Source organism: Bufo gargarizans, chromosome 6, assembly GCF_014858855.1.
Source record: "Bufo gargarizans isolate SCDJY-AF-19 chromosome 6, ASM1485885v1, whole genome shotgun sequence".
NCBI classification, from domain to species: domain Eukaryota; kingdom Metazoa; phylum Chordata; class Amphibia; order Anura; family Bufonidae; genus Bufo; species Bufo gargarizans.
In genome coordinates, this window is record NC_058085.1 from 323,463,353 (window position 1) to 323,488,881 (window position 25,529).

The window sequence follows — 25,529 nt, forward strand, 5'->3', positions numbered from 1 at the left end:
TACCCGCCCTGCATTAAGAAGGGGCTCATTTCACTGAGCATTGTCACTATTATAACTTATTACGCTCTGCATCATGATGCGACCTCCACCTCTGCGTGAAGGCGAATGTTTGAAGCGATTGTTAAGAAGAACTGATTATTTAAGCAATGTAATTTATACAAGGTGTTATTTATACTATTTATTTGCCAAGTTACTTTTTATTACTGACTTTGATTTTGCGGTTTGCAAATGACTGGATAAGAATGTGGTGTAAAATGAGGAGACGGAACGGTCAGTGTTTACAGGCGATTGTTACAAGCGACTGGCGCGTTTCGGAGCATTGGACTGTCTTCCTTCCTGAGCTCTGCTACAGATAGATAGAAGAAGGTACTCTTCAGGCCCACATTTACGATCAAGCATCCAGGAGATTCGGGATGATTCTGGAAAAGCCTATGCAATTTCTCAATGACTTTTTTTTCTTTTTTTTTTACCTCACGAGTTGGTAACTCAAAGGAAGCCTATATATATCATGCCACAGGTAGTTTGTACTTTCTGACTCATGTCCGCTCAACTTTGAGCCACAAATCCCAAACTGCATTTCATTAGCTGTGGCCCAGGCTGGCTTGAGGTTGGCAGACATCTGCTAAGATAGCCTGGGGAATCAAGAGATCATCATGACTTCAAATGGGAAAAGTCACCTCAGAAGGAGACAGTTCATTTCAAGGACGGCAAAAGAAAACCTTAGACATTCATTGAAGTTTACAGAGTCATGTATCAATAAGTGATCAAATGAGCCTTGTGGCAATTTTAAGCATCGACAGCACTTGTAGGGGGACAATGACCCATCTTATTATAATGCAGTATTAATACACGTCACACATTGTAATGCAAAACGCCAACCGTTAATAGCTGATTTTGTTAGCCTTGCCTTGCTTTTCAGTGGACCTGTTTATATCAGACTACACACAGGGTGTGAGGGCAGTTTTCTGGGGCAATGCTTAGGGTCTCTTCCACGTTCCTGCATGCCAAACTATATCATGCCTTGAGTTGTTAGATAATAGAAGCCTTATATACATCATCAGTGTTAGTGCATTGCAATAGAGAATGTATCAAAGAATCTAAAAAAAAAAAAATCATGGCCTTAGATGTATAACGTCCACAGGGCTCGGGATATCAATCCTCAGCCACCAATAATCACTACAGAAACAGATATTAAATCAGGGCAATGTAACGTTAATGTAACTTCAATATGTTCATAGCCAATGACTGCAGCTGATGACCACCTAAACCATAGACCGACTAAACCGGATCCTATGTTTCCTTTTATTTAAAGGAAATCTCCACTTAAAAGGAGTCTTCCAATGGAATTATCCACTAAGGAATCCGTCAGACTATTGGCTAGGCAATGTCTGAATAACCTTGGGCTGTTGCTTAGCAACAGGTGCAGTATAAAGCAGGTGACTACGCCAATGTCCTTTATTCCTGTTTGACCAGTGTGACTAATTGATTATCAGTCACCAGCACTTAACCCTCCAAGGAACAAAGCCACCAATATCCAACCCAGGAGTCAGCAATAAAGGGGAAATATAGCAAGGCCGTTTAGACTTGAGGCATTCGGTCTCACTGCCAGAGTTAATTACCTAAGAATAGGGTTGACCACCCTTATGTACTAGGCCATAGTTACAGTCGGTCATCAAGAGCCCTGTATTGTAAGCAACCCAACCAGATGATCACTTGAAGGACACGCATTGTACATAGCATTATGTCTTGACAGTGACAGGCAAAGGAGTTTGATCACCAGATATCTTATTCCTGCTCTGTATAGAAGTGGAGCGATCACAATTTTTGTAATCCTCTGCATCAGACAAATTCAAGAATCAGCTACAATAAGTGCTATGAATGGAGAATTCCAATAAAAACAGGGAAATGGGGGCTCTGAGCTTGCAATAAAAGTCTGACATCTATCAAAAAGCCTTGCATCTCAGGGTAATATAGTGATAGATGAAAGCAGAAATGTACCAAGTGGGAGGGGTCACCCTACAAGAAAAATTGGATCCTTCTTCTTGTTAGTTTATGCCAGACTACTCTCCATCCCAGGACGGTAGCGCATGGAATGTCTTGCTAGCCACTAAATCCTTTGCTAGCCACAGAATCCTCAGGCCGTTTCTCTTCTACCATGTTTGGTTATGTTGTTGTCTCTGTGGAGAGCTCCATGAGGGTCCATTAAGACCATGGGGAAGGAGGATGGAGCAGATCCAAGTCTCTTCTCTCCTCCACAGGCCTTAGAGATGCCTATGATGACACCTGAACCTATATCCTTTCTTTCAGACTTATTTTTCAGGCTACTTGTGTTAAGGTGACTGTAGCTGTGATGACAACCATTACTACAAGTCTACAACCACTAATGAGAATTGTTATGTCTATGGCACCAAAATAATTGGTTCTGACTGATATTATAGAACTTGTATAAGGGTGCTACCACATGTGTCGTAGGAGCTGCGAGTACCGCACCGCCGTTACTGCTACTTTCCAGGCGGCACCTGAACTCTACAACTGGAAACCCTCAGTGCTAACCATGGAGTTCCAGCAGCTCAAGCCGCACATGAAGTAGAGCTCCAATTTGTTTCTCTGCTATGATTTGAGAATTTAATCATTTGCAGCAATGCACTTGAACTATATTTGCAACACTGGGAAGGATTTTCTCCCACCATTGCAAATACCTTTGCATGCATTCCCCCCTGGGATCTTTGGCTAGTTTTAGCTGCGATTAGTTCTAAGGCAATGTCTTGCTGCTGAATCAGAATGCAGAATCGTACGTAACCTGTTAGCACAAGCGCTCCTCCATTTTCATCACCGCCCGCACATTTCACAAGACCCTGCGTGCTGGCACCGGAATGGGTTAACCTCTCATACAATGCTATTAGATTCGATATGCAAATAAATAAAAAAAAACACACACACAAAAAAAAACGACTATTTCTTATCGACTTCATTTCATGTGCGTTTGCAAACTGATGGCACGGCCACAGCCGTCCCACTTTCAGCTGCCTTCTTACCTGATCCCGTATGCCGTATTTTTTTTACCTGTAGATGTAGGAACGCCTACCCTTCCTTCATATTTATACTGTACATAGAAAAAAACAGCAATAATTTTAAATGCATGTCGGAGTTTTGGTTCTCAGAAAGGTTTCTTCTTTTAGGAACTGATGCTATTAAAGCCAGTTCAACATGTCACCTTTTACTGTATTGATTCTCATGCAATTCAGGGAAATTAAAGAGTTTATGATTCAATAGACTGGTATTGTTGTGCGCTCAGTTCTTTTCCTCATTCTCCTATGATATCATTATTGGTAGGGGTACGGACGGTAAACATGCACTTCCCTGCACCTGTCCTTCCCGATCAGTTAATTGGGGGTTGAGAATATGAAGTTAGACACAGACTCCTTTAAGACCTAAATTTACATGACAAAGCCTTCCGCATATGGTGGCCTGTCTGCAGTAGGGTGAGCCTGTGCTCCGGGTAAGTCACTCTGTAATAATAAGCTGCCACTTTGCCTAATTGGCCTCCACGCGACTCAGCTGCAGTGACTCCCCCCTTTCCTACACCCCCAGCTCGGAGTATCACGCTTCAGGGGTCGCTGGGGTAAAATATCCAAGGCCTATCTGCAAAAAAATCCGATTGGGAATAAAATCCTTTGTGCGCAGGAGAAGCAGGAGCTATTGGTAACCGTAAAATAAATGCAGAAGGAGGCAGCTGCGGCGACTTGTGAGCTCTGATTGGTCGCACTGAGGACAGAATATGCCACCTGCAGTCCTTTGTGTGATGTGACTGAATTACATTACAAGGCGCCTGGCTCTCACGGGCTCCTACAAAAGTGTATGTTCCTTCTGCAGAGAAATGCAGAGCAGGGAGCACAATAGCAGATATTATTAAACGGGTCTTAAGGACAAAGAGGCCGCACAAGTTTCATTTCGGAACATGCGCAGTCATCAGAATAAAAAATAAATAAATAAATTGATGATGATGATGATAAAAATGCTCCCCTCCCTCAATCCCAGGAGATTAAAGGTCTTTTTATTCCGAGCTCAGTGAAAAGATCTGACAGATTTCACCTGTCATGAGAGATGATCACACATTTTAAGCTGCGTAAATTTGGACGTGGACGCAGTGTTCCAGGCTGTTTCCTCCGGCCCCTGAAGACGCCATGAACATGAGCTGAATTTAGGAAATAAAATGATGACTTTGCATCTCTTGCAAAATGATGTTGCAGCATTACTGCATGCCTGCTCACAGCCGAGGCTTTAATAAGCCCCTGGGCAGATCCATGCGCGCCAAATCGGAGGCCTGCTCACCGGGAGGGAGGGGATAGATGAGGGGCTGCTGGGGCGTTCTACAGAATCAGGACAAAGAGCAATAAGGCAACAAACAAGCAGAACCGGGAAACAATACCTTACATTGTCGTCAGAGAAATGAGCAGGCGATTTATGTCGGCTACAGTAAGTGTCTTACAGAGAACAAACTAATGGTAAATAAATGGAAGGGGTTGATAGATTTGCTGCTTGTAAGGCAGCGGGAGATATTTTTTGGGGGGAAGCATCAAAACATTTGGACTATTATAGCAGCGCAGTAGCACAGGATGCATATAAAAAAGCTGCATTTACAACCTCCATTCTCTTTGCCCCCAACTTAAAGAGGTATTTAGAGAATAACTATTTACTGTCAGTTCCTTGCCTGCATCACCTAATAAAAGATTCATACTTACACTGTTCTGGCCCTCCTTGGTTCCCGTCCCTTCATTTTCCAGTTCCTGGCTTGGACAGGGTCATCTGCGCCACTGCAGTCAATTACTGGCTTCAGCAGTGACCCCTCGATTGGGGAACATACCCCTAAAAGGACAGAATGCAGAAATGAAAGTTAGCCATCATGCTAACCAGGGGCCTACATACAAGTCATTGGGCACCATAGCGAGAATCTGAACTGGGCCCACATGCCGCTTTCAAAACCACTTCCCTTGCTCCATGAACTGTGCTTGCTGCTGCGTGTTATATAGTGTGCCAGGAGGGCTGGACTGAGATTACAATAGAGCTCTGGCACACAAACCCCACACTGCAGAGATGAGCTTTGCTTTACTTGGTCATACCCCTATGCACACCATCAATACAAGAAAATAAATAAAAGTAGAGCAAAAAATGCCTACTCTCATGGTCAGGAGCATAACTTACCATTCCCAACAGCAAGACATACTATAATAAAGCTCAAAAATACCTCCCAAGCAAAGTCTGATACCAGCGTGCATTCCAAAGTACTTCCCCAACTTTGCATATAAATACAACATTGCAGCACAAAATATCTCCCCAACAGCGCCAAATAAATACCCCCATGAAGTAAAAAAATACCCAGCATTAGTGTGCCCTGACAACCCCTCCCCCATTGGCAGCAGCATTGTCCCCATTTAAATGTCTCACCTCTGTTTTGATAATAAAGAGAAAACCACCGCACACTCTGGGGTTATATGCAAAATAACGTTTTTTATTTTATGACAAGTCCTCCAAAAGGAAGCAAAAGAAAAGGAACAATTGCCAATAATGAGATTGTCACAGAGGTTTGGTGAAGAGGTAAATGCGGTGGTCCCCATGGTACAGCGTATAAGCACTGTGGGGAATGTTGAAGGCATCATGGAGTACAAAATACCCAGCATTAGTGTGCACTGACAACCCCTCCCCCATTGGCAGCAGCATTGTCCCCATTTAAATGTCCCACCTCTGTTTTGGCTTTGCAGGACAGGAGCAGTGATGCTGGAGTTGGCGGTAAAGAGCCTTGTGATAGAAGGTAGAATGGAGTGGGTAAAGGAGGTGTGACGTCACAGGTCACAATTTGGCAATGGTCCCATGTAAGAGGTATAGTAGATGCAGTGTGCACAGATATATAGTATATACAACAGTGTACTGATATGTGAGATATGGGAGGTACGAGCTGTAATTTATACCTCATACCTCACATAGTACTATGCTGTATATACTACATATCTGTACACACTGCATCTATTATATGTTGTACCTTACATATCTGTACACTGGGGTATATATTATATATCTGTACACACTGCATCTATTATACCTTGTGCCTTACATATCAGTACACTGCTGTATATACTATATATCTGTATACACTGCATCTATTTTACCTCGTACCTCACATATCAGTACACTGCTGTATATATTATACATCTGTAAACACTGCATCTATTATGCCTTGTACCTTACATATCAGTACACTGCTGTATACAGGTCCTTCTCAAAAAATTAGCATATTGTGATAAAGTTCATTATTTTCTGTAATGTACTGATAAACATTAGACTTTCATATATTTTAGATTCATTACACACCAACTGAAGTAGTTCAAGCCTTTTATTGTTTTGATATTGATGATTTTGGCATACAGCTCATAAAAACCCTAAATTCCTATCTCAAAAAATTAGCATATCATGAAAAGGTTCTCTAAACGAGCTATTAACCTAATCATCTGAATCAACTAATTAACTATAAACACCTGCAAAAGATTCCTGAGGCTTTTAAAAACTCCCAGCCTGGTTCATTACTCAAAACCGCAATCATGGGTAAGACTGCCGACCTGACTTCTGTCCAGAAGGCCATCATTGACACCCTAAAGCAAGAGGGGAAGACACAGAAAGAAATTTCTGAACGAATAGGCTGTTCCCAGAGTGCTGTATCAAGGCACCTCAGTGGGAAGTCTGTGGGAAGGAAAAAGTGTGGCAGAAAACGCTGCACAACGAGAAGAGGTGACCGGACCCTGAGGAAGATTGTGGAGAAGGACCGATTTTCCAGACCTTGGGGGAGCTGCGGAAGCAGTGGACTGAGTCTGGAGTAGAAACATCCAGAGCCACCGTGTACAGGCGTGTGCAGGAAATGGGCTACAGGTGCCGCATTCCCCAGGTCAAGCCACTTTTGAACCAGAAACAGCGGCAGAAGCGCCTGACCTGGGCTACAGAGAAGCAGCACTGGACTGTTGCATGTCATTCGGAAATCAAGGTGCCAGAGTCTGGAGGAAGACTGGGGAGAGGGAAATGCCAAAATGCCTGAAGTCCAGTGTCAAGTCCCCACAGTCAGTGATGGTCTGGGGTGCCATGTCAGCTGCTGGTGTTGGTCCACTGTGTTTTATCAAGGGCAGGGTCAATGCAGCTAGCTATCAGGAGATTTTGGAGCACTTCATGCTTCCATCTGCTGAAAAGCTTTATGGAGATGAAGATTTCATTTTTCAGCACGACCTGGCACCTGCTCACAGTGCCAAAACCACTGGTAAATGGTTTACTGACCATGGTATTACTGTGCTCAATTGGCCTGCCAACTCTCCTGACCTAAACCCCATAGAGAATCTGTGGGATATTGGGAAGAGAAAGTTGAGAGACGCAAGACCCAACACTCTGGATGAGCTTAAGGCCGCTATCGAAGCATCCTGGGCCTCCATAACACCTCAGCAGTGCCACAGGCTGATTGCCTCCATGCCACGCCGCATTGAAGCAGTCATTTCTGCAAAAGGATTCCCGACCAAGTATTGAGTGCATAACTGAACATAATTATTTGAAGGTTGACTTTTTTTGTATTAAAAACACTTTTCTTTTATTGGTCGGATGAAATATGCTAATTTTTTGAGATAGGAAATTTGGGTTTTCATGAGCTGTATGCCAAAATCATCAATATTAAAACAATAAAAGGCTTGAACTACTTCAGTTGTGTGTAATGAATCTAAAATATATGAAAGTCTAATGTTTATCAGTACATTACAGAAAATAATGAACTTTATCACAATATGCTAATTTTTTGAGAAGGACCTGTATTTTATACATCTGTAAACACTGCATCTATTATGCCTTGTACCTCACATATCAGTACATTGCTGTATATACTATATATCTCTACACACTGCATCTATTATACCTCGTACCTCACATATCAGTACACTTCTGTATATTCTATATATCTGTACACACTGCATCTATTATACCTCGTACTTCACATATCAGTACACTGCTGTATATTCTATATATCTGTACAAACTGCATCTATTATACTTCATACCTCACATATCAGTACACTGCTGTATATATTAGATATCTGTACACGCTGCTTCTGAATCATCTGTACATACAGCATGAAGTACTACTTCTGAGTGGAAAAGAGGACTGAAGAGGACTGGGGAGGACCTTCTTTTACCCCATCCGTTCTAGTCTCAATAGCAGGGGTGGATTGGCCATAGACCAATTGGCCAGTGGGACGATGTCCAGGGGGCCACTTGAGCCCTCCTCCAGGCTGGCCATTGGATGATTTTGGGATGTACTTTGTGCTGTTGGCAGCAGTATTTTATGATAAACTTTGGTATCTGGCTCTGTTGGGGTGGTATAATGTGCCACAATATGGTATTGCCAACCCCGCCTACTTGTGTTGGCCCTGCCTTCCATCAGTTTGGACCTGACTACACAGCGGGGACACAGTATTTTTTCCAGGGCCACTTTAAGTTCCCAGTCTGCCCCTGCTCAACAGAGAGCTTCTCTTGCAGTTCTTCTACGCCTGTCAGGTAGTGAAGGATCTGTGATGATGTCATCACAGGTCCTGACAGTTGCAACCACCTAACCTGTGAACTACACCATTCTCTGCGCAGTTCCTTTACTAGATGGCACAGGACCTGTGATGAGGTAATCACAGTTCCTTTAGCTTTCCGAGTTTCCGGACTGCACTGATGATACAGGGTAATCATCACGAGTGCAGTTACTGTTCAAACTTGTCAAGCAGCCCCCTGACAGACCAGGGAGCCACCTGACATGGACTCTGGATGGGAGCTTATATTATATGTAATTACAGGCTGGCCTTTCAACCATAGCGGGGGGCCCCCTCCACAGGCCCAATTGGAGCTTCATGGTCTGCCTCCATTGGACTTATGCCACTGATGCTAACTACTCAATGCTGTCATGACACTAAACAGATACATTAGAACTCTTACACCATCTACATTTGCAGCGCAAAAAATAAGAAAGCAGCACTAGTTCCTATGTATAAATGGTGCAAGCCTTCCTAGAAGCTGGATCACATGTTTATGTAATATAATATGGTAAGGGTCAAACATTGACTGTTATCAGCTGTTGAGGAGGACCTGGCTTTAATCATTTACTTACAGTCCCTGGCTGTCAGTAATGTGACCCTGCACGCTGCGTCCTCCGTCCTTCAACAGATAGACGGACCATGCCTAGCAACCCTATTTTAAGCACAGATAATAGTAGGCAGTACAGGGAACAAAAATGTGGAATTAAGGGGTAATTGCATACACAGTGAAAAGTTGATATTAATCACCACAATCCAATACAAAAAAAATTATAATACAACAGTCATCCTTTAAATCTCAATTTCTTTAATGGGAATCTTTAATTCCAGGCACAGCCACACAGACATAGATACAGGACATCAATATAGTTGAATGCTGCAATAGGTCATGGAAGCCAATGGTTCTCTGCCCCGCCATACATCCTCATAGGCCATAGGACACTAGGTCTGAACCCTATAAGAGGACATATCAATGGTGTAGGACACAGGCTCCTTCCAACCTGAGATACACCATACTGCATCCCAAAAGATGGCATGGAATAGGAGTCAGACATTTGATTTTTTTTTTTTTCCTTTGCCATTTTGGGGATCATACTACTGGGGGCACTACAGAGATGTGCACCATAGGGTGCCTTATTATAACTGAGGATACTCTAGGGGGCCTTACTGGGGGGAACTATAGAATGATCTTATTACAACTGAAGCCACTATAGGGGGGCTTATTATCACTGGGGACACTATTGGGGGCTTGATTAGTGCTGTGGGGCACTACAGGTGGGTTTATTGCTACTGAGTCGACTATGAAGGGCATTATTACTACTGAGGAGTATGGAGGAAATTGTTTTTACTGTGGGCACTATGGGCCATTACTACTACTGGGAGCACTAAAAAGGGTATTATCACTATTGTGCACACCATGGAGGGCATTTGTACTAACAGGTGCACTCCTGGAAATAATTTACTATTGGGAACACTGTAGGGGCTAATGAGGGCACTCTAGAAGTATTGGGGGCATTGGTGAGCAAGGTAGGTAGTGAGGAATCTAACATATATGTATAGCAAGCTCTGCAGAGACAAGATGTGGTTGGAAAAAGTTGTCATAGTGGTCTGAACTAAATGGAGAAGATGAATAAAGAGAATGTCTATAATCACATATAAGTCATTGGATGTATTCTCTGTATGTTTGGTGGTGAACTTAAAAAGGACTTCTTACAATTGAGCTGAGATTAAGAAGGTATAAACTGCTGGTGGTGCTTGGTCAATTATCACACAACTAAGGTGGTGCACCATTTTGGGTTCTGCAGCAGGGTATATGTTGAGGCAAGGTCACATTAAAACAGAGTTGCAGCATCACATGCTGCCACATTGGCATGGTAACGTTCATACAAATACTGAGTTTCCTCCTATGGTATGTCATTCCAGGGTCTTTCACCTTGGACCTGTAGTTCATCAAAGGTGGTTGTTGGCTGTTGTGCATGGGAGATCCGCCACCATATCCAGTACCAGACATTCTCAATGGGGGGGAGAGACCTGGCGATTGAGCTGACCAAGAGAGATAATGGATACCCTGAACAACATGTTGTCTAGCGTTAGCAGTGTGTGGGTGGGTATTATCTTGTTGGAACACCACATCTCCTGAGTCAACAAAGGCAGTAGGACTGGTTACACTATGGCCTGGCCATTCCAAACGCTCAACAATATTTTACTCCACAAATACCATACAGGAACAAGCATGGTAGCAATAACACCCCATACCATGACAGCTGGTGTTGTTCCTGTGTGGCTCCACACTATGCATAATGGTAGTAGACGCTCTCCAGCCTTCTTGTGAACTCTGCTGCGGCGATCATTAGTACCAAGGCAGAACCTATTGTTTGCCATTATGCCTCCAATAGGTTCTCTTGCAGCAACACCCGTTACTTACATAGTTAAAAAAAATATGTCAATCTGCTTAATATTTGCAAACCCAAGTTGATCCTTCCTTCATAACTGAGATGGTCCATGCCTCGTTTTAATCTGGATGCCCTTTTTTGCACTCTCTATCTCTCTGATATATTTTTAATATACTGGTGCTCAAAACTGGACTGCTTTATAAAGAGGTAAAATAATATTTTCTTCTCTAAACACCATTCCTTTCCTAACACAGAAGAATATCTTGCTGGCTATGGATGCAGTAGACAGCTATTAAGTGCTAAAACTTAGTTTATCATCAACAACTACAACCAAATAGAAGATCAATTGTGATCCATTCAGGGTATAAATAGCATATTTAAATATATAACCTTAAACTTACCAACATTAAATGTCATCTGCATTTTGCTGCCCATTTGACCAGTTTATCTAGGACGCCCTGAAGGGATTGGACTATATCAGCAACACTACAAAGCTTTGTGTCATCTGTGGAAACAGAGAGTGCTAGTCCAACTGCTGCAATATCAGGTCACTGGGGGTCCGAGGGCCTGCACCCCCCACAATCAGCTGTTTTGAGCTGGAGACTAGTAGTAGTGCGGCATCTCAGCTCGTACTTGTGGCAGTACGTTATTTTTACCAGAACACTGAAGAGCAGGTCATTTTTAATTTTCATGTTCCTTGCTATAGAAGGGCAATAGGTCTTTCAGCACTCTGCCAGTGCTTGGGGATACCCCTGCCTATTTAACTTCTAATCTGTACAATCTTTTAGATTGTTGCTATCTTGAACCCAGGACTTTCGGTATAAGAGGCAGAAATGCTAACCAGTGAGCAACAGAGCCCACTATTATTAATGGAAGAATTTCTTTGCCTAAAATTCTCAATAGTATTCTTCACATGCATAGTATATTCATATGTATAATGTACTGGTACAGATGTACTGGTGGTAATGTACTGGTACAGATATATCTATATATCAGTGCATTTACAAGTTTTTTTTTAAAGAAGATGTATATATATATATATTTTTTGTAATTGCAAAAAATACAATGGCACATAATAAATTACAATAATCACAAAACCATCCATGATAGGAAGAGACCAATTTAAATAATAAAAGCAACATTTACATCAAATAATGGAAATAAATGCCACTTGACAGAACTCATTGACAATAATGGGATCTTGTTTCCATTTGAAAATGCAGCATTTTACCGGACAGCTAAGGCTACTTTCACACTAGCGTTCGATCGGATAAGTTCTGAACGGATCCGATCATAATAATGCAGACGGAGGCTCCGTTCAGAACGGATCCGTCTGCATTATTTTAGCATATAACAGCTAAGTGTGAAAATAGCCTCGTACGGATCCGTCCAGACTTTCAATGTAAAGTCAATGGGGGACGGATCCGCCTGAAGATTGAGCCAAATTGTGGCATCTTCAAACGGATCCGTCCCCATTGACTTACATTGTAAGTCTGGACGGATCCGCACGCCTCCGCACGGCCAGGCGGACACCCGAAAACCAAACGGAGCTCACGAGCGGACCGACGAACGCTAGTGTGAAAGTAGCCTAACATGGACTTATGTGCATGTAATCATCCCCCCATCAGTCAGATCACACTTGCTCTCTGATAGTCACATATATGGGTCTTTTTTCCCATAAAACAAGTGAGAAGATGAGCGCTTGCCCACCTAATCAGGCTGCTGCGACCAATTAGGGTGATGTTTAACAGTGTCCGGATCACAGCGTAGTCGCACCAAACACACATATAGCAGTAAAGTCTCCATGTTACACTGTCCCTCCTGTCCGTACTGTATCTTTAATGACACTCGTCACATAACTAGAGAGGAATATCTGATAGATTTCTGCCAGAAAGTTTCCATCAGTCAGAAAATAGATTCTCTTTCACTGACTGTCACCATAAATGATCATTTTCAATTAGTTTTACAAAACAAACAATTATCACAAACCCGTGCAAACTGGGCTCCTGCATAAGGCTGCACGGTTCAGGGAGGGATTTTTCCTCGCTTTGTGGTTATTTTCTTCTCTACAGGAGCTCATTCATTGCACCGGTACACACATGATGCTACTGCATCATTTCTGGCTGAATTTGATATAAAAAATGACTGGAAAATATTTTATTGAAAAAAATAAAAATGGTGCAAAATTCAAACTATGTTCAAATCAATGGTGTCAAATAACATAACACACCGTGTTACGCCATGTCCCCAAAATCACACCCCCTTTTAACCCATGTAAACAGGGCCGTTATTTTTTTGTAGGGTATGGTGGCAGCCCTATACATGTCCCATACACAGTACTTGTTTTAAAGCTCCCTATGCAAGTGAACTACTTTAAAAAATCTGCCGCAGTTACTTGGGGAAGAACAAGACAGGAGATGGCAGAAGAGTTAGGCCCCTTTCACACGGGCGAGTTTTACGCCTGGGTGCAATGTGTGAAGTGAACGCATTGCACCCGCACTGAATCCGGATCCATTCACTTCAATGGGGCTGTGCACATGAGCGGTGATTTTCACGCATCACGTTTTTCACGCAACGCAGGCCCCATAGAAATAAATGGGTCTGGTTGAAATTCGCAAGCATCCGCATTTAAGTAAATTCACTGTATTATTTTCCCTTGTTATAAGGGAAAATAATGGCATTCTTAATACAGAATGCTTACTAAAATGTGGAATGAGGGGTTAAAAAATAAATAAAATTAACTCACCTCATCCACTTGTCCGCGCAGCCGGCATAGTCTTCTTTCTTCTTCTTTCAGGACCTGCAAAAGGACCTTTGATGACGTAATCTATCTTCATTCAGCAGGACCTGCGCTGACCTCACCGCACTCACCACGTGGTTGTAATATGTCTCCAAATATAAAATATTTATGTATGAAAAATGTATCAACCTGATTTGGTAATCCTCTCCAAATCTAGTGTATGCTTATTTGGAGTACACCTGGAGGACTCATCACCAGAATTCAACAAGAGTTATATAAAAAATGAATAATGTGATTTATTTTCAGTCTTCATAAGAGTTGATTACTTACAGAAATAGTTTAGGAAAAGTCTTAATCTATTGTCCATGAGTAAATGTTGGTAGTCCTTGAGGTATCATTGTTGAAGGTCAGGAATCATCTTCTCAAGACTCCATGTGTCTATATCTCTGTCCATTGTGAAACAACCCCGAACAGAGTGTGAGAGTGAGTGTAAGAAGACCACCCCTTGTCTGTCCCTGTCAGTGATTTACACCATAGATACAGGCGTGTCTTTACTAATGTATGGGCTTATACATTGTCATATAGGGTAGACTTCAAATATAGTTCTTGACGTTCCCATACAGACCTCCCATTGCCGAGTGTATTACTATAAATGGTGTGTGTGTCATGTCATACATACTTTATATTAAATATCAATTAATATTATATCACATATTATTTAACGATTACGTCATCAAACGTCCTTTTACAGGTCCTGAAAAAAGAAGAAAGAAGACTATGCCGGCTGCGCAATCAATTGGATAAGGTGAGTTAATTTTTTTTTATTTTTTAACCCCTCATTCCACATTTTACTAAGCATTCTGTATTAAGAATGCCATTATTTTCCCTTATAACCATGTTTTAAGGGAAAATAATAAAATCTACAGAACACCTAACCCAAACCCGAACTTCTGTGAAGAAGTCCGGGTTCGGGTCTGGGTACCACATTCCGTTTTTTATCAAGCGCGTGCAAAAGTCATTGCACCCGCGTGATAAAAACTGAACAACGCAATGCAGTCAAAACTGACTGAAATTGTGTGCGCACTCGCGCGGGTTTCCCGCAATGCACACGCGACGCATCCGGAGCAAATCCGGGAAGCCCGTGTGACAGAGGCCATAATGTGTCCCTATGATGTTAGTGAGACTGACGTAGTTATAAAATAATAAGCACAACGCCTTTAAAATCTTATGCTGCAAGTTCAATGTAAATGATTAGACGGGGCAGAAACGTCCTGCGTTGTGTAATGACATGACTCTGCGCTCCCTACAGACCAGGAAAAAGCTCTCCGCATTCATGGCTGTGCTGATTCATACTGATTCAGCTGCTGGACTGTACCACTGCGCGATAGAGGGGAGGGGGGAGCATGAACAGAAAATACTAAAACAAACATTAGCTTTTTTCACTTTCTTCTCTTCGGAGAGTTTCTTAAAGACTCAAATGTTAGTGTCATTGTATCTACTGAATTAAAAAAGTTAAAAGTTAATTTTTAAAATCCCCTCTGTTTATGGTAAGTGGTTGCTTCTGGTTGAAACCAGGAAGCATAGGAGGCTTTCATCCATGTATCGTGGGACGCTGAGAGCGATTTCGAGTTGGAGAAGTGGAAAGGTGGTGAAGTATATGGGCCAGGCTCGTAGGATGATGGCGGATTATACCAGCCAGGAAAACCGAAGCGTTCATTCAAGTAACATCTCTGAAGTCCACAACGTCCCCATGAGGGTGCTGATCAGACCCATCCCATCTGTCCTGGAGGACAGTAAGGTCCAGAGTCTGATGGAAACCATCCAGGTAACATGACAGCATGCCCAGACAGCCTACAGCAGGGCATGGTGGGAGTTGTAGTTTTACAACAGCTGGAGAGCCGCAGGTTGGCCATGCCTGGTCTATACTGTAACTTTTAGCGCCCCGATCCCCCCACCTACCTCTCCGTCTGGTTCTGTACAACTTTTGCCATGAACTGCAGTAAGACTGACAAGGGTGCAATCTTAAATGGATATTCCAACCCCTAAAAATACTTATAAACTACTCCAAATGTAAAAAAATTAAAATAAAATCTAACTTACTTAAAGGGACACTTCCAGAACATTTTTTTTTATCAAATATTAACCTATATGTGAATAATTTATGTAATTTCTTTTTCTTATTAAAAATGGGTGGAGGGGTTTCTGGATATAACAATTTGAAGTCACTCCATATATGCTACTTCTTGTCCTGGCTTTTTAAAGGGGTTATCCAGGAATTGGTAATGTTGACCTATCCTCGGGATAGGTCATCATTATCACATCAGTGGGGGCTGAGCCCTGGCACCCCCATCAATCAGCTGTTTCTGGGAGCCACTGAGCTCTGGTGAGCTATGCAGGCTCCCAGCAACTTTCCAAGCACAGCACCATACTTCGTATAGTGGCAGTGCTTGGTATTGCAGCTCAGCCCCATTGATTGCAACTAGGCTATATGAGCAATGTACAGTGACGTCACATGGCCTAGGAAAAGGCTGCAGTGCTCATTGAGCACCGGCCTCTCCTAACAGCTGGTCCCGGGTGTCAGAACCCTGGCGATCTGATATTGATGACCTATGATCAATAGTAATACCCAGATGACCCATTTAACATCCTCTTTGTTTGCACTTTTAGCACAACAAGCCATCTCACTTAAAGGGGTTCTCCAGGCTTTCTTGAAAATCGTGTGCTAACCTGTGGAGGGGCAATGGTCATCTCAGTACTTACCTCTTCTATGCTCCGCTGATTCCGCTATCTCTGAGGCACTCATGTGACCACAGGTGGATGCAGGTTCTTCTGCACACAGTACACATTAACGAATGCCCAGCATGGGTAGCATTACAGTTAAACTACTTGCACATCCCCCTTGTAATAACAATTCTAGAGCATATATTCTTATGACTAGGATGTGTCATCCCTTTATTATTCCTGCTAGAAGTTTATAATGGAATTACTAGTAGTTTTTTTAAGGTCCAGATGGGTGTTACCAGTTGAGGATGTGTCCCCGAAAAGTCTGCCACTGGGAGCACTGATTGGATAGTGTCAGACTGTGCAGGGACACACACCCAATTGGTAACATCCATCTGGACCTTTATTAAAAACTGCTAGTAAGTCAGTCATATCTTGCAGAAGGAATAATAAAGGAATGGCACATCATAGAGTCATAAGAATAGATGCTCAAGAATTATTATTACATGGGGAATGCAAGTAGTTACTAATACAGAAATATCATAAGAGATGACAGGTCCTCTTTAATTAAATTATTAATTGGAAAACACTTTATTATGCGTAAAGGAAAAGCTGGTGCAATTTTTTTACATACACCTGGACAAGCCGCACCTCAAAAAACCTTTTTGTTGTAAGCAATTGGTTATACCTTCAGTGGTATAAGTACCAGGAGACAAAGGTACACGTACACGACAGAAAAAATAGGACATGTCCTATTTTTGGCCATTTTCAAGGCCAGATGGACCCCAGTGAAATCAATGGGACAGTTTTTAACGGCCGCTTAGACAGGAGTGCATGGGTCTAACAGCTGTTAAAACGGGTACACTAGTGCAATATGGCCTTTTGGGGTTAAAAAAAATCACTAACCTCATCCACTTGCACGCACAGTGGCAGTCGCTCCTCTCTTGAGTGAAAAGGACCTGCGCTTAGCGTGATGAAGTCACGATCATGCTGGGTGCGAGCAGTGAGATCACACTTAGCGCAGGTCCTTCAGTGGGTCCTTCACAATCAAGAAAGGAGCGACTGCCTCTACGGGTGTAAATGGATGAGTTGAGTGATTTAAAAAAAAGAAACATTGCAAAAAAGAAACATTGCAGCTGGGGGCCACTATGGGGGATATTGGGGGCCACTATGGGGGACATTTTTACAGCTGGGGCCACAATGGTGGACATTAGAGGCTACTAAAAAACAGATATAAAATGGCCTTTAAAAATGGACAGACGGACAGAAAATGGATGCACAGATGGTTGAAAAATGGCCATGAAAAAATTACCAAAATATTACCCAGATGGCTATATTTTTGCTAGTAAAATGAAAAGTGAAGCTAAAGGGTTGGTTACGTTTTCTGGTCCCTATAGTTCAGAATTTCAGGAAGTTTTAAATATCATTAGGAAACTCATTCCATTCCAAGACAACATACTCTCTGAAACCCTTTCACCGGGTGTTAAATGTGTAGCTAGCAGAGCCACTTCACTGGGTAATATTTTGTCTTCTAGTTCTTAAATCAGGGGAGGTATAATACTTCATTATCTGTAATACCAGCCATGTTATATATTCCTTAAAGGGGTTGTCCCATCTCAACACTTATGGCATAATCACTAGGATGTGCCATAAATGCCAGATAGGTGCGCGTCCAACCTCTGAGATCCGCTCATATCAAAAAGAGGCCCTCAAAGTGAGGGGAGAGCAGCCACGGCCACCCTCCAATCACTGGTATGGGAGTTCTGAAAATAGCGGATGGCGCTCCTCACCCACTTTCAGAAATTCCAGAGCAGTGAATGGAGAGGATGCCATGCTAGTGCAGTTTGCTTTCCTTCACTTCGGAGGCCCATTCTGCAGATTGGATCGAGTCCCGGAGGTTGGACCCACACCTTTCTGACATTTGTGCCATATCCTAAAAATGATGCCATAAATGTTGACATGGGACGAACTTCAGCATATAGACTGCACCACTTGTAAATAAAAAAATGGGTATCAGAACATATAATGGGAGCTGAACCAACAGAGAACCAACCTAAATATGCTCAGGTGGTTCCGACATTTTTTGGAAGTTCACCATGCTAATATGATCAGGTTACAAATTGCGACTAAGGGAAATGGGAATTATTGGACCAAGAGACTTCTCACAGAGGAGGCCTTTTGGATCCTTAATTTAAATACCAGGATTCTGAGTGGTCTCAATGACAGATCTGAACTGTAATCAGGGCTGGTAAGATCATACAGAACATGGCAATGATGTCACAGACAATGAGGGTGCATGTGATTACTGTATGGAAGTCAAAAACCAAGTGGTAAAATGTTAAACTGTCCCTTAACTGTATATACATAGGACAGGAACATATGACATTGGCCTTCAACATGTCTCCTGACCAGCAGCTCTGGAAATTGGAACTTTAAGTTGATATTGTGATTTGTTTGCTTAACAATAGGAGGACGCAGACCTTGTGCCACCCATAGATGTTCTCTGGATCAAGGGTCGTAATGGAGGGGATTATTACTATTCATTTGGGGGATGTCATCGCTATGCAGCTCACCAGAGGCTGAACAAAGAAACTATAGCAGCCAAACTCATCAAGTCTTCCGTCAGTGACTTGCGCACGTACCTTGGCTCCAGCACTCCAGATCTCCTGTAAGATGTCTACGGCACTGACTTGACTTGAAATATGGGCTGATCTGTAGCTTGAAGGACTCAGAGCTCTTCGAATTGTGGAAGCACAGGCATAAGGGGTCACTGAACCCCTTGGTAAAGTATTCAAAGTGAGTCGCCATTACCTGCAGCATTCACTCTTGCTTTACTATAATATTTTTCTTCAGCCTGTAGGGAAAACTCTGTCCTATATGCTATACGGATCAGACTGCAGAAAAAACCCAGCAAGTACAGATTCACAAATCAGTTTTCACCTCGTGGACAGTCTGTAGATTTCTTGGATAGAGACATATTTTGGAAATATATTTAATGAATATGAAGATAATAGTTGTATTGTACAACTTGAATATGTAATAAATAGAATGTGATATTTATTAAATATAAAGATACAAATATATTGCTATGTTTTTGTTGTGTTTTTTTCTACTGCATACTCTCCACTGGTTTGTATGCTGTCAGCCACCAGGTACTCGTGGCTCAGTAACTGGCATGGCCGTCTTCCAGTATATGCCCCAAAAGTATAAAACCAACCAAGACACTATCGGTATGAGGTTTAGATGTGGTCTTTCACATTCTCATGTGGGTTTACTTTGAATTTATAGCCCGGGGGTAAGGCCACACATGGCATATACGGTGCTGATTTTCTGCAGATTTCCACGCAGACATTTTCCTCAACCACATAACTTGACATGAGATGTAGATTTGATATCTGTAGCATGTCAATTTCCTGACATCAGCATTCTGATGGCTCCAGTGCTGCTGATGCAACCAGACAGAAACGTCTGATTGATGCTGTAGCCACAAGCACTGATGAAGCAATGCTAAAGTCAAAGCCACCATACACAAGTCCAGATAGGAGCAGGCCTAATGCAGTACCAAGAAAGAACTTGCTTTCATCACTGAACACTACTGTTTGCCTTGATGGCCACATCAGAGTTTGCAGGAGGGTTGAAGAGCACCTACTGATATCAGTGCGGAAACACACAAGGCGAAGACCAGGTGTCATGGTATGGAGCGCCATTAGCTACCATGGCTGTTCCTGTCTGGTATTTGTGGGGGCAACACTGACCAGCCTTCGGTCCTGCTGCCTTTTTTGACTCAGAAGACATGGTGTTCCAAAAAGATAATGCCCGCTAACACAATAATGCCCGCAATACACAACATGCTCTTCAAAGTATCTAGCAGCTCCTCCAACTAGCTCCATTGCCAGATGTCTCCCCCACTGAGAAAGTCTGGGACTGAATGGGGTGACGGACCTCCCATGCACACCACCTGGCTGAACTACGGGTCCAAGCTGAAAGAGCTTGGAATGACATCCCACAGGAGGAAACCCATCATCTGTATGACCATTACCATGTCAGAGTGGCAGCCTGTAGCAAGGGAGATGCCACCTAGTAGTAATGTGACCTGCCTCAAGATGTACCCTGCTGCAGAACCCAAAATAAAGGTGCACCACCTTGGTTGTGTGATCATTGACTAAGCACCACTAGCAGTGTCACAACTTTTCCCGGTGTTCTTTCTTTATTTTCCTGTAATATACTTTCCAAATCCACTCCTTTCTAGAATTCATGGATCCAATTTTCACAAATTCCACACTTCTCCAGTAAACAGATCTAACCTGGGATTAATTAACTGCATGACATTCCGCACATTATAACACAACGTAATTAATCCCATGATAACTGGGCCGGAAAATGACTGGAGAATCATGTTTAAACCGTCATGACTGACACTTCTGCCGACGGTCACGTTGCGTCGCCCTATTTTTTTTTAATTGTGTGATTCTGTGCACATCCTGAACTAGAGCTGCACCTACACGTTCTGGGAAAACACATGGTATACAGAAATCATATAGATCCAGGCATCTGATGAATGTCTGCACGAGGGAAGGAAATGATTTGTGCTCTAGATTATTACATTATGGGCCTGCTCTGAGGAATATAGACTGGCTTCATTTGGTAGTCTCCAGAGATGTTATTAGCCAGACAGCTGACAGGTGTACATGCCAGGACTATGATAAATCTTCTAGACGGGGTATGGTAATGTCTGCCTTCTTGTGTACAGAGCAGTAGTCCTTTATGTGCAGTGAGGTATGGGATCCATTAAATCACTGCTTCCCCCATTCTCCTTCCCACAGCTGAGCTCTCATGCAGAACATGCTTGCTCCAGCAGGTGGCAGTCTTCTCTCATGACCGTTCCGTCCGCCTCCCTCACACTATATAATAGGCGCTGCTCCACCTGGTAACAATTATCTTATGGAACAAAATGTAACAATGGATTATATGTACTGTAACAGGGAAGTGCTGATAATTTGAGAACCATGGGTGCCGCGAGTCTGTATACTAAATAGGCAGCTTTTCCAAAGTTGTACAACGACTTCCAAATACTTCCATTACTCCAGCATCCAATGGTTCAGAAATTCTTAAAGGGGCTGTACAGTATTAAAAGACCAGGTCTGCTTCCTTCCAAAAACAGCGCCACACCTGTCCATATGGCGTCATGGCAGCAGGTTTTCATCATCTTGCCTTGGCAGTTTTCCTTGGAGTAAATTTTTCTGATAATCCAGAATGTCTAATAAGATGGCACTAATGGGATACTATATTATCAGATTTAAAGGGAATTTGTCACCAGAGGCCTCCCCATCAGACATGGTTCACCTGATTAAAACAATTTTATTTTTATTTTTATCCGAAGCTCTGTGCCTGAGTTATGATATTTGTTCCTAATATGCTAATTAGACTTTTAGTGCAATGAGGGCGTCAAAATTGCCCTTGCAGCTCCCAAGCTCAACGCATTTCTGTGGCCTTCCCTTCCATCGCTGATTTGATTGACAGGGCCAGGTACAAAGCAGTGATCTAGGAGATAACCACTCAAAGGAGTGAAGTTTGGGTGCAACAAGAGCAATGGTGATGCCTCATTGCACCAAAGGTCTAATTTGCATATTTAGAAAACACATCATAACGTGGGAATGGAGCTTCGGGTCAACAAAAGCAAAACAGCGTTTTAATCAGGTCAACCACAACCATGTGTCTATGCAAACAGCTGAATAGGGAGGTTGCTAGTGACAGATTCCCTTTAAGGAATTTGTCTTATAAGGGTCGGGTCACAGTATCTAACAGTGATTTGCCCAAAACTGCGACAAAATTCGGCAACATGAACGCAATGTGTAATATAAACCCTTATTCAGTGCTGTAGCTGGAGTTGCAGAGGTAGCAATTACAACCGGGAGCCGACACCTTGGGGGCCCATCATCCCCCTCAACCACAAATGAAGGCAGGATGATAAGAAGAGTGCCTTGGCTTCTTCACTATAATACAATTCCGCAGATAGCGCTGTCTTACTGTACAAATGACTATATATATTCCATATCTCCTGTCATCATTAGATACAGTGACATATAGCATCATTAGCGGATACGTGGAGGTCCTTGTACTGTCAAATCATAAAAATGAAAACAGCCACCGCCAAGGTAATTCTGAAAGGTGGGCGCAGAAAATCTCAATCTCGTGGCAATCATTCAGTAGCCCAGAGATACACTGAGACATCTGTAGATATTTCATTGTCAGAAACCGGTTCCACATCAGGAATTAGAACTGTAAATGAAGAGATATAAGGCTATAGACCAGCGATCTGCAACCAGGGACTCTCCTGCTATCCTCAAAAACTACAAGTCCCAGCAAAGTGTGAAAAAATGAGAAAAGAAGAAATGTGGGAAGTGCTGGTGAACTCCGATGGCACCGGTTTGGAGTGTAATAATAAAACTGTGCTGACACAATAAATGTATATACCCTGCGGCTCTGATCACAGCCGGAAATGCTGCCGAGAAACAGAATGACCTTCATGTGGTTTTGAGGTCATCACCCCATAGCAGTCTGCGGCAACATTCCTCGCTATGGCTTTCAGAATACATTGCACAGGCAGGCGAGCTAGGATCACAGAGTACAACGGTACTAGAGGTCGATGCTGACATTAGCACTTTCCTACTGCCTCTGTGTTGTAAGGATCCACAGGGCCGGTCTTCACCACCAGGCAGAACATGCAAATGGGTGGGAATCCACAGATTATGGAAGCCTCCCTACCGCATGGTATAATCAATTGTATCCGTGTCCTCAGGATGTTGATTCCGGGTGCTAATGGCTCTCTCCTCTGCCATTGACTCTCATAGGCCACTAGGCCTGAAGCCTATGAGGGGAGGCATAAATGGTACAGGCGGCACAATGACGAGGGATGTCATGGCAATATAGAATGGAAGTCAGGTGAGAATTAGACTTTTTTTTCTTTCCCACTTGGAGCATACTATAGGGGGGGCATTATTACTACTTGAGGCACTAATGGGGGCCTTATTTCTAGGGGAACTACAGGGACCGTATGATTACTGGAGGCATATAGCAGGCCTTATTACTTTTGAGGGCACTCTATTAGGGATTTAATAGTACTGGGGGCACTACAGGGCTTTATTACTATTGGGGGCACTACAGTGAGTTTTATTACTACTGGGGTGGGAGCTTTATTACGACCAGAGTCTTTATTACTATGGGGAGGAGCTTAGCGGTGCATTAGGACCCCCGAAACAAAGCTTTGCTTGGGGCCCCAGAATTGACACATCTGCCCACACTGCACTGCCTTGTGCCTAGGGGGCACAACAAGTTTCTTTACCCCAGGTCCGATATGAATTTATGGCAAACAAAACTGTGCTTTCTTTGTTACATGCCATATTAAGGAGGTGTTTTTCTGCAGGAGTAAAAGAGGTACCTTACAAAGACACTCTAGGCAGCACAGTACCTACTTGTCCAAAATATGACCCAGTAGGGACACCTTATAATGCCATTAACAGGGTTTTATTCAGTCAGCTTTAAAACCAACAGTAAAGTGGACAAGGGGTCAACCAGCTGACAGTTTGATGCTGCCAAGTTGTACTATAAGCCTCAGTCACACATATGGATGGGGGCAGGGAGTCGTCTGCACTGTTACTCATCCTGTTGAGAGCAATAAATGGCATTCACCTGCACACCAAGCAGAGACAAGGTCTGAGCTCCATTTCCTAAAACTGGCCATACACATTAGATAGAAGTTGGCTGATGGTTGAACATCTGGTGAACGTTCTTTTCACAGACATGGTCATACCCAACTTTAGTCCATATTGGCCATTAAAGTTGTTCAAACTGCTCATACATGTTTAATGAAACCAGGGAATGGATGAAAGAGCTTTCTGGGAATGTTCTTTAAAGAAAAATCTTTTATCCTCCATTTTTTTTGATAGATCTTTCTGTCTGACTATCGGGCAAAAATATTAAACACGCCTGACTTGTTCTCGAGCGATAATGATCACTCATCAGTTGGCTAAAATGATCATTTGTTGCTAAATTTCACCCGATGAACATTCGTTTTGGTTGAAATCGTCTGTTTTGAACTTTGGACAAAAGTGTATGGCCAATAGAGATGAGAGAATTTTTCAAAAATTTGATTCGCTGGTTCGCAGAATTACGTTAAAAAACGACTATTTCCTGGCTGCAGAGAGTCTGTATAGTGGTGTAGAACACTGTGCATTGCAGTAACACGCATAGGGAGTCTGCTTTGGTAGTGAAATAATGCTGTGAATCAGTATGACATGCAGAAGACAGGCGTCGCACTTAGAATCACTGCACACCTCACTTATTAGGGCAGTCACGGGGCCAAAACTGACCAAATAACTCAAGTGTGAACTCAGCCTTACAGGTCGATGTTAGTGCCAAGAACAAGCGCACTCCTTTTACACTGCCATCAGCTGATTCCACATAGATGTCTACAGAACCTGTTCTATTAAACACTTATACAAGTAGAGCGCCCGACAGAGTGGAGAGGGTGTCAGTAGTAAGTTTGTGTTAACATCACTAATTATTTTGCTCTTCCTCTGATCCGTCAGAACAATAACCCCAAAAAAACTGATCCTGTCTGTGGAGTATCCACCTTCACTCGGTCAGCATTTGGTCAGTAATCCATCAGTATTGCTAATGCCCCCCAAAAAAAGGAGTGGATCCAAAACAGAGATGACACATGAACGGAATAGTTGCATGTCTTCTGTGTTTTGTACCCACTCCTGCTTTTGGCTACAAAATCACAAGCCAATAATTATTATTTTTTAATGGGGGAGAAAAAAAACAACCTTTATTTAACAAATAGGATATTAACACACATAGAATATAACACAGAAGGGGCAAAACCACAAGATTTAAAAGACAAACTGGAAAAACAAAGTGCTTCAATAACAAGAATGGATTGACGACCAGTGTCGGGGTGACCACGATGGTAATGCATACGGATCAAGAAATGTATGGGGTTATGGCTGATAACTGGAAGACAGTCCAGCAAACAAGCCGACTCCAGCTCATTCTGTGACGAGCTGGGTTACTGATAAGT

At 42.7% G+C, this 25,529-nt stretch overlaps 1 protein-coding gene across 1 annotated transcript; it reads left to right on the top strand.

Annotated features, from left to right (window-relative positions):
* The first annotated feature begins 15,304 nt into the window (after positions 1 to 15,304).
* On the top strand, positions 15,305 to 19,530 carry SRXN1 (sulfiredoxin 1). The gene is made up of 2 exons (XM_044297461.1): positions 15,305 to 15,551; positions 18,916 to 19,530. Exons 1-2 carry the CDS (start codon positions 15,324 to 15,326, stop codon positions 19,117 to 19,119), a joined length of 432 nt encoding a protein of 143 aa, XP_044153396.1. The 5' UTR covers positions 15,305 to 15,323; the 3' UTR covers positions 19,120 to 19,530.
* Positions 19,531 to 25,529: the final 5,999 nt, after the last annotated feature.